This window comes from Natrix helvetica (assembly GCF_964273705.1).
Source record: "Natrix helvetica genome assembly, chromosome: 1".
Classification (NCBI taxonomy): domain Eukaryota; kingdom Metazoa; phylum Chordata; class Lepidosauria; order Squamata; family Natricidae; genus Natrix; species Natrix helvetica.
In genome coordinates this window covers 45,690,789-45,707,699 of record NC_138548.1, presented here as the reverse complement: position 1 = coordinate 45,707,699, position 16,911 = coordinate 45,690,789, and the positions used below count along the sequence as shown (strand labels likewise).

The window sequence follows — 16,911 nt, the reverse complement described above, 5'->3', positions numbered from 1 at the left end:
AAAATTGTTCAAGCAAATTGTTCAAGGTGTATGTAATTTTTCTTTTTGAAATTGGATTAGACTGAGGCAATATTTTTTAAAAGAATGATAAGAGTAAAAATTTATTCACTGGGTTTATAAATACATAAAAAGGCAACATCTTTGTTTTCACTTTTAGTTTTAGAATACATATATTAATATACTTTTATCTAGGATTATATATGTAAGACTAACAGAGAAGTTTTATGTAATACGTTTTTAAAAAGTTTGAATCGTGTTCTTACTGCCAACATCCAGGCAGTTTCTGAAATGTCCTGAGTAGAATACATTTTCACCAGAAATTTATTTTGCTCAATTATAGATTATCTTCTCCTGCCAAATCCAATGTTATTCACTATTCCTAAAACTTTTGCTTGTAATCCATGATTGCACGTCTTCCTTGTATGAATATTTTAGCCTCCAAGCTTAGAAATTGAATGGGTTTATGCAAAAATGTCTGTTATGCAGGTCAGAATCCAATACTGTGCCTAGGCCTAACCCTACTGTTAGACTGTGGTGGTTATCTCAGGCAGCATATATTAGGAAATAATATCACAGTGCTGACAGACAAACTTGTAGGTGTCATTTAACAAGTTCTGTAACCTCTAAATTAGGAAGCATTGTGTAAGGAAGATTTAACTGCCAGTTTAGCTGACTTTTGGGCATAGAATGGGAAGAGTAATTATCTTGCTTTGGCCTCTAACAATAAAGATATTGTGGGCTAGCCCGAACTAATTCCAGGAAAGTGAGAAATGGGCAAGATTTGCCTTGTTTTGAATGGTAGAAGGTGGAAGATTTGAGTCATGAAGGAAAACTATTCACTCTCTGTTACATACATCCATACCATATAATGGCTTAATGTAAATGTGTTTCTAATCTGCTTCTATATAAGGTACTGAAAAACCCAATAAGATCCAGAAGCCAGAGACCTATGCTTTACTGGATATGCTTATCATACCTGGTGGCAAAGTGATCATAACTCTTTTGATTTTAATTTCCCTTCCCTTATAGCTGAAATTTCTGCTATATGTCAAAAGAAGGTAAGGTAGAAGTGCATGTCTAATGAGATACAACTCAGCTTGTTGTTGTTGTTGTTGTTGTTGTTGTTGTTGTTGTTGTTGTTGTTTGGTTTCTGTCTTCATCTCATCATCACATGCTGTATAAAAGTCTTTCTGTGAAAATCATCTTATCTTGCTAACACATCTTGAAATTGTTCTGATTATTATGTGTTGACATTCGGCCTACAATTCTATAAGAGCTATTGTATTAGTTAGCTATTGTACTATTGCACTCAGTTCTACGCTACATAAACAGAGGGATAGAATCAAGATCACGTGAAGTGTTAATACCACTTTATAATGCCTTGGTAAGGCCACACTTGGAATACTGCATTCAGTTCTGGTCGCCACGATGTAAAAAAGATGTGGAGACTCTAGAAAAAGTGCAGAGAAGAGCAACAAAGATGATTAGGGGACTGGAGGCTAAAACATATGAAGAACGGTTGCAGGAACTGGGTATGTCTAGTTTAATAGAAAGAAGGACTAGGGGAGACATGATAGCAGTGTTCCAATATCTCAGGAGTTGCCACAAAGAAGAGGGAGTCAAGCTATTCTCCAAGGCACCTGAGGGTAGAACAAGAAGCAATGGGTGGAAACTAATCAAGGAGAGAAGCAACTTAGAACTGAAGAGAAATTTCCTGACAGTTAGAACAATTAATCAGTGGAACAGCTTGCCTCCAGAAGTTGTGAATGCCCCAACACTGGAAGTCTTTAAGAAGATGTTGGATAGTCATTTGTCTGGAATGGTATAGGATTTCCTGCCCAGGCAGGGGGTTGGACTAGAAGACCTCCAAGGTCCTTTCCAACTCTGCTATTGTATTGTATTGTATTACTACATTGTCTGGTTAAGTACGAGCATGCTTCATATAAAATTGCTAATCCAGGAAGCCTGCTGAAGTGGATAGAGACGGCAAAGGTAGTTTAGGGGGGCGGCAAAACACAGATATGTTCTGAATGGAAGAATGCTAGGTTATTTTACTTCTAGATAGAAGTTTTCCCCAAAGAAGATTATTTGCTCAGTCTGAAATATTGTGATTGTCCTCTATGAGTAAGGTAGACATCCTGGTGATGGGCAAAGCAATAGCAAGAGAATTTCACAATTGTAAAGAAAGAGTCGAATCATGTAGCATCAGGATTCATCAAGAGAAAAGAACTTCCATCTTGCTTCATTTTTCTTTTTTTGTCTTTTGTCACCTTGTGCAAAGATGAGAAAATTTTTTTAAAGATCTAGATCAAGGCTGTCAAACTCCCAGCCCATGAGCCAGATGTGTCGTGGGCTGGCCATGCTCATGCCCAGTTTAGCGAAGGGGGAAAAAGTCCAGCTATGTCACGTGACACCACCATGATGACGTGTGTTTGACCCCCCTAATCTAAGTTTTTTTAATGGTAGTAAAATTATATACTAAAAACTGAATATCCAAATATTAAGGTCTTTCTCTGTCTCGCTAAAATTCATCAATAGTTGTGAGTGATTGATGATTTACTGCAAAACATAATCTCTCCACAGTATATTTATCTTACACTATTATGGGTGGAGGTTGATGTAAGAACAGTATTGTGCATACCTTCAGAATGTGGGTCTTGAACAAAGGCACATGTAAAGCACCTGTTCAAAATTTCTTCACAAAACAGTACAGCCACCAAATGTCTAACAGGAAAACGACCATTGCCTTTAGTCTGAACGATTTCAGAAGCTAAAAATGTCTGCATGTGCAACTTTATTTGGAGCTTTTGATCAGTTTTCTACAGTCAGCTGCACAAAGTAGTTCCACAGGAATTGCCAGACAAAGTTTCAAGGTCACACAGGTACCCTGTTTGAGGTGAACCAAGCCATCACTTATAGGCTTAATCTGGAACAGTATAGAGGACTAAATACTAGTACTGGGAGCTTGGTTTTCCATTGCTGAATAGGGTAACTATTTAGAATCTAGTACAGGTAGTCCTCAACCTAGAACCGTTTATTTAGAAACTATTCGAAGTTACAACAGCACTAAAAAAAAGTGACTGTTTTTCACATGACCATTATCGTATCCCAGTGGTCACGTGATCACAATTTGGACAGTTGGCAACTGGCATGTGTTTGTGATAATTGTAGTGTCCAAGGATCATGTCTTCACCTTTTGCGACCTTCTGACAAGCAGAGTCAATGGGGAAGCCAGACTAACTTAACAACCATGCGACTACTTAACATCTGCAGCGATTCACTTAACAACTGTGGTAAGAAAGATTGTAAAATGAGGCAAAGCTCACCGAACAACTATCTTGCTTAGCAATGGAAATTTTGGGCTATATTGCGGTCACATGTCAAGGATTACCTGTAGCTCACATCTGAACTCTGCATTTCCCCACCCTCTTAAGTATCTCAGCTTTTCAACCCAATCCAAGGTAGTATTTTAAATGTAAATTTCTATGACTGTCAGCTAGTTGAGTTTTTCTTCTATATCACATTTATTTTGTTTTTGTTTTTTTTGCAGAATTGCAGCTCACATGTTAGGAGGGCTGTTGTGACATGTTTCTCTGCTGGATGCTGTGGTCGCCATGGTAACAGGCCAGTGCGTTACTGCAAAAGATGCCACTCAAATCATCACAGCAGTGAAGTCGGGGCAACAGCAGAGACCCACCTTTATCAGACATCACCACCCCCTATCAATACCCGTGAATGTGGTGCTGAGGAATTAGTCTGTACGGTGGAAGCTGTCATTAGGTAACCTTCACCAGCTTAATTAATATAGCCAAATGTTCCTTTCGGCACTCCATCCTCTGTCCCATTATTGCAGTCTTTCCCAATTGGTATCACCAAGATTGAACCCACAATGCCCAATCAGATTCACCCATGGTTCCAGTCCAAGAAGCCACACTGCCTGACATTGAAAGGTTAGTACAGTGAACTCATGTACAGGTTTTGGAGTTCATCTTAGGTGTTCTTCATCTTTTAGCCTGCTGAAGGAGGCTGAATTCCATGCTGAACAAAGAGAGTATGAGCTCAATCGCAGGAGGCAGCTGGGCCTGTCTTCCTCTCATCATTCTTTGGACAACACAGATTTTGATAACAAAGATGATGACAAGCATGATCAGCGGCTTCTGAGCCAATTTGGAATCTGGTTCCTGGTAGGTGTTCTTTCCTCTCTTCGTTAAGATTCAAATTTTGGGGGAATTATTAGAAGCATCTCAGAGATTAAAACAGTCTTTCCAAATATGGTGCCTTCCAGTTACTCTGGACTTTAACCCCATCATCCATAGCCAGTCTTCCCAATATCTATTACTGTCTGGAGATTATGTGAGTTGAAGGCCGACGCATCTGTAGAATTGAGACTAGGGTTCTAAATCTCCGTGAATACAGAAAGTTCGTGGCTTCTGATGTTAGTTTTCCTAATTTGAGGGGATGACAGAACATTGTTGTTCTTCCCATTTTTTAAAAATTTGGTTTGAAAGCATAATATCTGGAGAAGGTCTCTTTATAAACAGCTTTGACAGGCTATAGAATTATAGACTAGAATAAAATGTAAATAGTATGCATGACCACAGCAAAACAAATACATGGATGCACTTTGAACAATGATGACTCTAGGGGGATTACAAATGAGCAACCACCTCCACAAGCACTTACATGTGAGGAATTCTGTCCATATAAACTAAAAGCAAACAAATATGACTAGCTTTGTAGTGTTCTGTGAATGCAGTTGCTCCCCTCCTTAGTTATTGTTACGGAATTAAGTGCAGTTTCTCAGTGCAGTGCTTCTTATTTTGGTTTTATGTATTGGGGGAAAATATGGGTCAATATAGTCTCTTATACTTACAAGTTTAGTTCAGTCTTCTCATCTTTGAATTCTCTTTTTATAATACCCCAACTAAAGAGCATTTCTGGAGGGCTCAAAAGCTTTTCTATCAATTCCCCCCAAAAGTACTTAGTTAATCAAAAGTCCTTCAAGATAGCATCAATGGCAATCTGTTAACAATGGCAAGTGATGTATAGACTGCTTAGCTTGATTTTTGAATATGTGGTGTGCTTAGCTGAAGTAGGAATGTGAGAAGCATGCCTTTTATCAGACATATTCCTTAATAATCAGGATAAAAAACTCTTAATCGGCTCCTTAAAGGGGATGATATTAAACCAAAGAACAAGTAAGAGATGGTCAAAAGGATTATAATCTGTGCTGAATGTAGATGGAAATATGATAACTTTGTCTGCAGTTGATCACTTTGGAATATTGCGTCATGATCTGCTAGAAACTGAATCTGAATCTCATTTTGAACCTTAGCTTTTATTTTTAATAGAGAAGTCCCAATTGGAACAAATACACACTAGCAGTTGCCTACTATTTCATTATTTATGGTTATTGCTTTCCCAATGTTTTTGGCTGAGCTTGATAGTAGTAGAATAGTCCGCCCCACCGAGTTTTTGTGCCTTTGTTAGTCAAACTACCTGAAAGCACACTTGTTTCTTGCTTTTCCCAAATTTGCAAAAGATAAGGAGAAAAATTGAGAACATTTTGTTTGCAGGTTAGCCTCTGCACCCCTAGCGAGAACACTCCGACAGAGAGTTTGGCTCGGCTTGTCAGCATGGTTTTCCAGTGGTTCCACTCCACGGCATATATGATGGATGATGAAGTTGGCAGCCTAGTGGAGAAACTCAAACCCCAATTTGTCACTAAATGGCTGAAAACAGTGTGCGATGTTAGATTTGATGTCATGGTGATGTGCCTTCTTCCTAAACCAATGGAGTTTGCAAGGGTAAGAATTATAGTTCTTGATTTATAGCAGTGTCACAGAGAAACATATTTAGAGCCATAAGTAATGGACATTCCTAGCAGGCTTAAATTACAGGGTTTAATATTTTGAGTGCCTGTTGTACACAAAAAGAAAATGTAGTGCTGGTTGCCTTCAATACTATATTCACTTACTACATGACATTTAATATACCTTTTCCCCCCCTTGGCAATGTCCTCAGGTAGGTGGATATTGGGATAAGTCATGTAGCACTGTGACACAATTAAAGGAAGGTCTGAACCGGATCCTCTGCTTAATTCCATACAATGTAATCAATCAACCTGTGTGGGACTGTATTATGCCAGAATGGCTGGAAGCCATCAGGACTGAAGTGCCAGACAATCAACTGAAGGAATTCAGGGAAGTATTAAGGTAAGTGGAACAATATGCAGTCTTTTTAATTCGTGTTGGAGGACTTGAAGCTTATATATTAGTCATCTTTCAGACAGTAATCCAAGGCTTACATATCAAAACTGCAACTTTATAAATGGAATGTCAGACATGAAATATGTCCTGTAACATATATGAAATTTCAAGCCCTTGGAGAAAATGCAGTTGCTTTTCCCAAAAGCATCAGATCTGGATTGGACCCCAAGTCTGAATTGCAAGAAAGCACTTTCAAATTCTAAACCTCTTGAGATGCTTCCTTAGGCAATGGTTTGATTACAATGATTCAGGTCTTGGAGGCCCATGAATGTTATTTAGGAACTTATAGGTTGAACATTAGTTCTTGATATTGATATATCAATAAAATTCCAAGTTGCAGAAGAGCAAGTACCTACAATCATAATTCTCTGTGGGATTGTTAATTTGGATTTTTTTTTAGAAAGGTGGACAGCCAAAGAATTGCAGCAACCGATGTATCGCACTCTGATTGTGATTGTAGAGAGAGATGCTGACATATATTTACTTCAGTTGAATTTGAAATCCTTCCAATTTTATTATCAGTTCAGAATGGTTTACACATGTAATACAAAAATAAAAGCATCCGTAAATTATATAATTACATTACTTTCTAAAGAGGGAATTCGAAAACTGTTAAACTTCCTAATGGTCAGGAATATACACTATTGTAGCTTATAGGATTGATGGTCCTTTCCCACTGGAGATATTTGAGTAAACATGAGAAGTCATGAACAGAAATACTGTAATTCTCTAATACTTGTACTCATCAAAGTTTGGATTAAAAGGGCTTAAAAAATTGAGATTCTCAGGCATTCTTCATACTTTCATATATGTCAAACTTTTTCATTGTCCACTTCATGCTTCTTATACAATCTCCTTGCATAATCTTATTTCTTTTCAACATTCCATAGGAATATTTGCTCTTTTTATGACTACCAATTGGCCTAGTCTCATTTGGAATTTATTCCAGTAAAAACTACTACTATATGACGTAGTACCTTTACATAAATATAATGTTTTCCTGATCAGATGTCTGATGAAGCAAAATCTCACTTAAGCCAAAACCCTGCCTAAAATAAGCAGTATAGCTATGTATGACATGGTATGAATGGAACATAATACATTTGTTTACTTTATATAATGTATTACAGAATTTCAGTCTTTAGTGCAGAGTCTATTTTATAAAGTTCCAAAGTTTCCAAATGTGCACAATGTTTAAAAATAAATAAAAAATATAGTGTGTTTAAAAATAAATAAATAAAAATTATAGTGTGTATTTTAAACCAAAGTTTGGAGCTTGAAATGGGATTGCTTTGATCTCAGACTTCTAGAATTTTTAGACTAGCTGTCCTGAATCAGAGCAGGGTCCTTCAGATTCAAAACATTTGAAATTTGCAATGTTTTACAAACAGCTGGTTTCAAATAATACACCAATTACCGTGTTTCCCCAAAAATACGACATGTCCTGATAATAAGGTCATGCCACATTTTTCGGGTGGGCAAAAATGTAAGCTCTCCCCCGAAAATAAGCTCCCTGGACAACCCCCCTCCAGCCAGGCAGAGCGCCACTCACCGACCTAGCGGTATCCCGAAGGTGCCAAGCCGCAGGAACGGGGTGGAGTTGGCAAAGGCTCGCATTGCTTGGCACCTTTGGGATATTGCTAGGCCGGTGAGCGGTGCTGTGCCCAGCTGGAGAGGGGAGTTGCCGGGCGGTTGCTCTCTTGCGAGCGGGCTCCCAAAGAGCTGGGCACAGCCTCAGGGACAAACGGCTGTGTTGCGCTGTCGCAGCAGCACTACACAGCAGCCATGATGTGACCACGCTCACGAGCAGCCGCCCGGCAACCCCCCTTTCCAGTCAGGCAAAGCGCCATTCACTGATCTAGGGGTATTGCCAAGCCGCGTGAACACCTGTTCGCCGCCCTCCGGCTCCCATGGCTTGGCGCCTTTAGAATGCCCTTAGGTCAGTGATTGGGGCTCTGCATGGCTGAAGAGGACGGTTGCGCTAGTGGCTTTTACGCTCCCTGCTCACATGCCTCCCAGGCCTCACGATGCCCTTGTCTAACTCTTCATGCAGAGCCAGGGCATCTCCGCTACTGCCGTTGCTCACCGCCGCCGCATGGCTTTTTCTGCAGCTTCCAAAGCACGGAGGTAGGATGCCGAGTCTTCCAGAAGTTGCCATTCTGGGAATATGCTCTATGATTGTACACTTTGGGAGTATGCTCTGCCGGCAGCCAGCCCACAACCATAGAGCATACTCCCAGAGCGGCCGCTGCCGAAAGACTCGGCTGCGGATGTCCAGAGTTTGGAAGCAGAAGAATAGGTTATGCTCGGAATGCCTCCATGGCAGCGGCACCCTGGCCCTGCAGGGAGAGCTGGGCCAGGGCATGGTGAGGTTGGGAGGCACACCAGTTGGAGATGGAACAGGCCCTCCTGCAACCTCCATTTCCAGCCGGGCAGAGTGCCATACACTGACCTAAGGGTATCCCGAATATGCCAAGCCACAGGAGCTGGGGGGAGAGCAGAGCACCACGTAGCTTAGCGCCTTTGGGATATCACTGGGTCGGTGAGTGGTGCTCTCCCTGGCTGGAAAGGGGTGTTGCTGGGTGGCTGCTCGTGAGCATGGTCACCTCATGGCTGGTGTATTGCACTGCTGCAACAGCGCAACACAACCGTTTGCCCCTGAGGCTGTGCCTGGCTCTTCGGGCACCCGCTCGCAAGAGAGAAGCCACCTGGCAACCCCAAAACAATAAGCCTCTCCCCAATAATAAGACCCAATCAATATTTTGGGGATCAAAAGAAAATAAGACCCTGGGGGAAACACGGTAGTAATTAGAATTGTTTGAGTGTTGTTTTTAAATTTTGTGGACAGCCTTTGCTCTTTTGGGTAGCTGTTTTAAAAGAACTTGCTATTCAATCTTTTGTCTTTGTGTATTGCAGTAAAATGTTCGATATAGAGCTATGCCCACTCCCTTTTTCTATGGAGGAAATGTTTGGCTTCATAAGCTGTCGATTCACAGGATATCCATCCTCTGTACAAGAACAAGCTCTACTCTGGCTTCATGTGAGTGCTGATATATCTCTGATCAAATCATTCTATGGAAGCCCATTCCAGTGTGTTGATAGGATATAGTTCCCAGATAATATTGACTGGGTGCATCAACAAAATTTTAATATATACTAATCCTACTAATTATTTATTATTATTTTGGCTCACTATCCCAAGCAAACATTAGATGGCTTCTATTGTTATTGTCTTGAAGCTACTTATGATCAAGATTTATGATCTGTGAGACGCTTTCAGTGTTCAACTCATAAAATAGCTTACAGAGTCTGTACTCTTTATTTCCTTTTCCTTGCCACCTGTTATGAAGTTAATACAGTCTCAAGAAATCATATAGAGGCATCTTATTACTGAGGCTAAGCAGATCAGCATTTGGTTGTGTCTGGTTAGAAAGCAATGTTGTCAATCTATGCATAAGTTTTGTCATGACAGAAAGATGTGTATTTAAGAAATTAAGGCTTCAGTAACAATTTTAGGTGACTTGCATTAAGAGTCTCTTGGAGGACGCCAACCTAAAAGCAGAAACTGGGTTCACATACATTAAACCATGATTATTTGATTTGTTGAACAAATAATAAAAATTGGGTTTGCACGATTTGCTAAACCCTACATCATAGTTTCACAATTAATATAATATATTAAGCCTAGATCAACCTCCTCACACAAACATCATTAGTATGTATACACCAACTAGGGCATGTCAAATCTTTCAACTTTCAATTTCCAAATATTAGGGGTGCTCAAAAGTTGTGGCATGCAGGTAAGTAACTACATAAATATCATAACTTTTTAACATTTTGTTTCATTTATACACATTTTAGTTGATTATCACACAGACTGCTGTACATAAATCCTACAACTACAGTTTCAACCCCCATTCTCTAGATCTTAATTTATATAGGGACTAAATTAAATGCACGTTTCAAGTTCATTTTTCTTTTTGACCTAGTTTCTAAAATATGCATTAGCACTTCAGTTTTTAGTTGAACCTGAGAACACTGCCTTCTTCCTTCTTTTTCAGGTGTTATCTGAATTAGACATTGTAGTTCCACTTCAGTTGGTAATCAGTATGTTTTCTGATGGTGTTAATTCTGTGAAAGAACTGGCAAATCAAAGAAAATCGAGAGTCAGTGAGATAACTGGGAACCTTGCAGCTCGAAGGGTAATTCATTATCAATTTCTTTTATAACAGGAGACACATTTTGCATGTATTTTTTTGACTAAGTCAGCAGGTGCAATCAGTGAAAATGAAGTGTGATTAAACTAAAGACCTTTGAAATGAGCTGGCTTGAGTATGCATTTAAGCATAAGACTGAAGTCGGTTACTTAACAGGACACTCTGTTGAAGATTGGAAATTTATTCATTGTAAATAGATGCACTTAGAATCAGGTTCAAAGTAGGCAGGAAGCTTTTTTTGTAGAAATGGCAGTTAACATAGATGTGTGTGTGTGTGTGTGTGTGTGTAAAACCCACTAAGTAGCAAATTTAGGTCTTTGACCTGGATCAGGACATTATTAGGAGTGAAAGCTTACTCATTTGCTATCTGTTGCAGACCTAATCTAGATCACACCATTCCTTATTCATATTATATGTATAGGGGGGAAAATCCAATAGAGGGTATATGAATTCTGCAAATATTGCACGTAGCTTATGTGGAAGCATGAAACTGATGGGACACCTGCAGGAGTTGAAAAGTTCTGGTATGAAAAAGGATTATCCCTCCATCAATCTTAGTTATGGTCAACTATAAAGGATTCTGAGTGTTTCAGCATAACTTCAGTTGGAGGGTTGTAAAATATAAATATAAAATATATATTGAACTATATCCCCCTGGCAGGAACTAGACTTACTGGTAGCTTTTTAGAAAACACTTCCTGCTTTTTAAAACATGTTTAAACTGTGTATGCTAACCTTACAAATAGAGGTGTCCTTGGATATTTTAAATCTATATAAAACGTTTGTAGCAAAAAGATGAACTATTTAACTCAGTAAGCTAAACAAGCAATTAAAACAATTAAACCAGCAACTGAATAGCAGAAATCAGGCTGATTCAAATGATTCAAATATTAGAGCTACAAAAATCTCTAGACTGCTAGATGGTAGGAAAAGAAGTTTTATGCATTTCATTGTTACCATCTTATGATTGTCTGGATTTTTATGGTGCAAATGTGGTCACTCGAATTAAAAAGAATGATTAAAACAGGAAATTCTGGGAGTTCAACCCATAGGTCTTAAAGTTGCTAAGGTTGGACTCCCTGCATTAGAACAAAGTAAAATTTAACAGTAAAATTCTTAATCAAATATAATTGTTTTTGCCTTGCACCAAAAAGATAATATAGAACTGCCGAGGGCAGATGCTTCATCACTATACATTCTCATGGAAGGGTACCAAGTATCTCTTAGCTCTCAGAGAGAAATACACGAGAAAAGTTGTTCTTTTAAATATGTCAAATGGAGTTTGGCTGTTAGTCACATCATTTTAGTTAAGACTTAAGGTGTACCTAATTTGTGCCATTTAACTATTCCATCAGTCATGAATGGAATAATTCAGTGGCACATAAAACAGCTAAATGGGATCTCTGAAAAATATTTTGGAATACCATGAACAAATGATTATTAAATCATGCTTTTCTGCTTTTATGACTGTTTTATTAATAGCAGGTAACACTGTATCTTCACGCTGGGGAAAATGTGTTTTCTGCAACTTTCTATCATGAAATGAATGTATTTTCTTAAATTAAACATAAAGGAGTTCACCTGGAATTCTGTCTCTGTATGTTATTTTATTTGGATTCCTGTAGGTGAGCATTGCTTCCGATCCAGGACGCAGAGTTCAGCATAATACACTGAGTCCATTCCCAAGTCCGTTTCAGAGTCCATTTCGCAGCCCCATGCACAGCCCTTTCCGCAGTCCTTTCAAAAATTTTGGACCCCCTGGAGGAGGAAGGGCCATTGACTTTGACTGTGATGATGAGGAAATGAATTTGAGTTGTTTCATTCTAATGTTTGATCTCATCTTGAAGCAGGTAATAATATACATCCCAGTATTGAAAACACGGTCAATAATACAATCCAAATATAATCACATCTTGTTTTGGAACATTTTAAAGAATCTTTTAACATTTTATACAGGTGTCAATTTGCAAGCCAGAGATTTATATGCATCTAGAAACATTCCATGGTATACAAACTTTTTTGGGATCAAGAGTTCACTATGCCTGAGTGAGTTTTCTTGGCCTTTTGGTAAACCCAAGAAATTAAAACCATACCTTTTCCAACCCAAGAAATTAAAACCATACCTTTTCCAACCCAAGAAATTAAAACCATACCTTTTCCAACCCAAGAAATTAAAACCATACCTTTTCCAGCTGATAGGCATCATGGTGCAATACCCCAGACATTTTAACAAATCAAAATATCACATATTCATGAGATTCTGTGAGTATTTAATTTGGTGGCTAGGTGGAGGGACTTTAGAGAGCTAGAGAAGGATCATTAATGACCTCTGATCTAATGTTGGAGGGATATGTAGTATAATTGATAAATATTGATTGAAAATTACTGATTTCACACAACATATTGTCGGGAATTTGAATATGGGTCAAAGATCTATATTTAGTTTACTAATTTATTAAATTTATATGACATTCACATCACAGTTTGAGGCAACTTTGTTGAGTTGAATCCTATATTCAGCTCAAAATTAAATAAAAACTGTTAATCCTTTGGAGATGCAGCATTCAGGATATAGTCACTGGCTCAATTGACTTTTTCCCTATCAAAAATTTCTATACTTTTCTTCATGCATCTTTTAGAAGGACTGTGATTACTTCAAAGACATACTTCTTGTTAATGAAGCTTCAGGTGAATTACCCAGGTCAAAACAGATTTACAAATTAAAGCAGATCTACTGTTACACAGCAAATGTGGCTAAGCATCTCTATCTTTATTTCCTTCTGGACGGTCTGTGTATCTCTGGCAGTTCTAGTCTGGTTTTTCTGCTCTGCTAACTAACTTAGAGTGTTGCCAATAAGGCACAGCCCTGATACAATTAAATTCTATCCAGAAGAGGCCTTGCCTGCCCAGCCTGAAACAAAGGAAACCAAGGCTGGGGGTGAGCCTTCTCAGGATAAATGAATCTTGCTAGCCAGATAGTATAGCTTTATTGTAACTCTGCTAAAGGGGAGGCTCTTAAATAAGAGGAAGCCAGCGGACATTAATGTTAAGAAAAGGAAGTGGATAAACAAGAACTCTAATAGTTTATAGTTTTTGTTTTTAAACTGGAATACAAATAATTCTTGTTTATCAACTGCATCATACAGCAACTGTTCACGTGATGAAAAAGTAACTTTTCAACCATTAATATATTTATTATCTTTATAGCATCTCTTTCTCTCTGTCCTGCATTTATCATTACAGTTAATTGGTACACCTTGTCCTGGCTTGACCCATTACCTCCCCAGAGTGGAGAGATTGTCTAAATAAGATTGTTTCTTCCTCAGATGCTTTTCTCTCACTCCCTAAAAAGTGCTAAGGGCAAGTTAACCAGCTCAGCTCTGTATTCTTAATTAGTTGATTAGAACCCAGTTGGCTGGCAGCTGCTGCCTGAAACTGACTAATCAGCTTTACATTAAAGGCAAACAGCTGACACCCATGTATTCCTTTTGAAGTGTAGTCCCTATTGTGTGTCTGCTTACTCTCTTTTTATCCCTGCCTCTTCAGTGCATGTAAATACAAATATTTTCTTCTTGCTAATTACTCCAGTACCAGGTGAGCATCCCAAAGGTAAGGGGGGGGGCAGCTTCCTCATGAAATGAGTTTCAGAAACCCTGCCATTTGGCCTCACCCAGATTTTTGGAGTGGTACCCTGACGTTGTAAAGCAAAGCAATGCTGAAGTAAAATCATAGTCACATTATTTTTTTCACTTAGCAACAGCTTACTTAATGACCAAGTTGTTGGTTTGAATTGTGATTGCTTAAATGAGAACTATCAGTAAGACATTTTCTGCACTGATTTGACCAGATCATTTGAGCTTTTTCCTGTATAATGTAGTGGCTCTGCTGTCCTGTCTTTTCTTCATCTCTGCCCAAAAAAAACCCCACCTCCTGATAACAGCAAACATAACCATGTAATTTTCTATGGAACAATATAGAAATGGGATATTTTTTCTAGTTTGCAGCTCTGGAAAACCCTCCCTATATATCAATAAAACCTGGCTCTATTTGGCATCCAGATTCAGTCAAGGATTAGTGCTAAGTGCTGCCAATTGCTGAGAATTCTACCATTCTTACTATTTTCATTTTCTTTCCAGTCTATCAAAGCAGCTTCAACTATTTTGATGTTTTCCTGTTATAACGAATCCTATAAAAAGTTGGAAACAAAAATGTCAAAGTAGTTTAATCAGCTTAAAATTGAATCTCAAACTGCAGCTCAAATAGAATCATACCTTGAATTGAATCCCAATGATTCATATAGGCTTCATTTCCAATATGGAGAAATCGTCAGTTTTATGATTCTCATCTGCATGTTGCATATTGTGATTTGTCTGAACATATATGTCATTTTTTAGGGATGAATAACACGGAAACTGTGCTGCATTCGCATGCCAAGCAGTATTACATATATAATCTTTTTAATCTGAATTCATGTCAGCTAGATGGATGTCTGATTAATTTATTCAGCTAACTAGAACAAGAAGAACTGGAACAATAAAAGACAGTGTAATTTACCTAGAGTCTTTTGTAGTGGGTGGCTATAATAAATCTAATTAATGATAAGGATTGAGATGGATTGGGCCTAGGAAGCCTAATGTTCAAATTTCCATTCAACAATGGAACTGAGTGATTTTGAAACAACTATTATGTCTTAGCACAACCTGTCTCACCAGGTTGTTATGAGGATAAAAATCAGGCAGATTTTCCCATGTGCAATATCGCAAATTCACAAAAGAAAGACAAGATATAAAGACAAGACAGAAATATAATAGTAAGGATTGATGACCCATAACCACACTGAAATCACCACACAACTGGACTATTTATTTGTCAACTTTCTTAAACACCCATCTCCCTCATAGAGGGGCTCAATGCAATGGGGCTGCCTTTGAAAATGATTTCCAAGATATAGTTAGAATACAGAATACATAAATCATATTCCTAACTGGGAAACCCCATTGTTATGTCCATCTAACAGTCACTGCATTGGCTACTAACAGGTTTATCAGCTCAATTGGAAGCACTATTTTTAACCGATAAAGCCTTGTAAGGTATGGCACTGGATTATAACTACCTTACCAAATATAACACTGCCCATCTGACCCAGTCACCACTTGAGATCTTCTTTGAAGTTCTATGCCCAGGGGAAGTAAGAGAAGTCAGACGGTGAGTGAAATCTATCGGCAGAACATAATATGGGATTGCAACCTTTAATACCCCACAAGCATCTGTTGTGTGAATAGTTGTTTGACAGGAAGAAATTCAACTGAAATGAATTTTCAAAGAGAAAATTTCAAAGCTTTCTGTACTTTTCAGCTATTCAAATACATGGAGCTTTTAAGAGCCGGGATGCTATTGTATATTATTTAGTAGACTAATTTAGTTACTTGGACTAGGGAGGGCTAGGGCGACTTTAAATAAATTTAAATACACACAGAGCCATGGAAGATGATTCAGTGGGGTTTTTGTGTGTGGCTAATATGATCTCTCTTTATGTAATCCAGGACACAAAATTATCGTGGAGTGAAACTGGAGGGAAATGTATTATGTATGCTTTCTTGAGCTCCCCCCCAAAAAAGATAGGATATAATTTCAATAATACATTAAAAGCACATTTAAGAGGGCACTCTCCTTTTTTCCAATGTTTGTATATCAATTACTTTGCTAATGATTCCTCCTAAAATGTGTTTTTCAGATGGAACTACAAGATGATGGTATTACCTTGGGCTTGGAGAACAGCATTTCCAAAGATATAATTGCTATCATCAATAATGTATTCCAGGCCCCCTGGGGTGGTTCCCATATTTGTCAAAAAGATGAGAAGGCAGTAGAATGTAGCTTGTGCCAGTCTAGTATCTTGTGCTATCAGATGGCTTGTGAACTCTTGGAAAGATTAGCCCCCAAAGAAGAAATCAGACTGGTGGTAAGCAAATTAAAGAAAGCATTTGAAAAAGTGTCCAGGAAAAAAAAAATCCCATTGTATTTATATAACTAGATCTTGACTCTGATATTTTGCCTTCTGTGTACCACATGTTGAATATACAATATGCCATTTGATTTGTGCAAAGATCTATATAGAAACCCAGGGTGTATGAACTTTCAAGTTCTCAAGGCCCCATTCAACAATAACTAGAAAAGGGTGTTACAATCACTGTTCAGATGTTGCTAAATTTAATTACTATCACTTAGATTGGTAAGGTTCCTGGGAGATGTAGTTCAGGAACATCTGGAGCAGTGGTGGGATACGACTGGTATGTCCCAGTATGGGCATACCGGTGCTTGCTGGGAGCACCAGGTACCGTTCCGGTACGGTGCTTCGGAGGGCCCGCCCATCCTCCTTACCTGTATTTGAGCCGATTGGGGCTTATGCGCACGGAGCGTACGGT

General features: G+C 38.5%; 1 protein-coding gene across 10 annotated transcripts in view; it reads left to right on the top strand.

The window, feature by feature from the left end:
• Positions 1 to 16,911, top strand: part of UNC79 (unc-79 homolog, NALCN channel complex subunit) — a 139,092-nt gene that overhangs the window by 32,786 nt on the left and 89,395 nt on the right. For all 10 annotated transcript variants that reach the window (XM_081939435.1, XM_081939440.1, XM_081939437.1 and 7 more), the window contains exons 10-18: positions 1,030 to 1,058; positions 3,551 to 3,780; positions 4,013 to 4,184; positions 5,577 to 5,807; positions 6,025 to 6,215; positions 9,186 to 9,309; positions 10,331 to 10,471; positions 12,112 to 12,336; positions 16,221 to 16,448. In XM_081939435.1, coding sequence (XP_081795561.1) covers positions 1,030 to 1,058; positions 3,551 to 3,780; positions 4,013 to 4,184; positions 5,577 to 5,807; positions 6,025 to 6,215; positions 9,186 to 9,309; positions 10,331 to 10,471; positions 12,112 to 12,336; positions 16,221 to 16,448 — 1,571 coding nt within the window. The remainder of the gene's footprint in view (positions 1 to 1,029; positions 1,059 to 3,550; positions 3,781 to 4,012; positions 4,185 to 5,576; positions 5,808 to 6,024; positions 6,216 to 9,185; positions 9,310 to 10,330; positions 10,472 to 12,111; positions 12,337 to 16,220; positions 16,449 to 16,911) is intronic.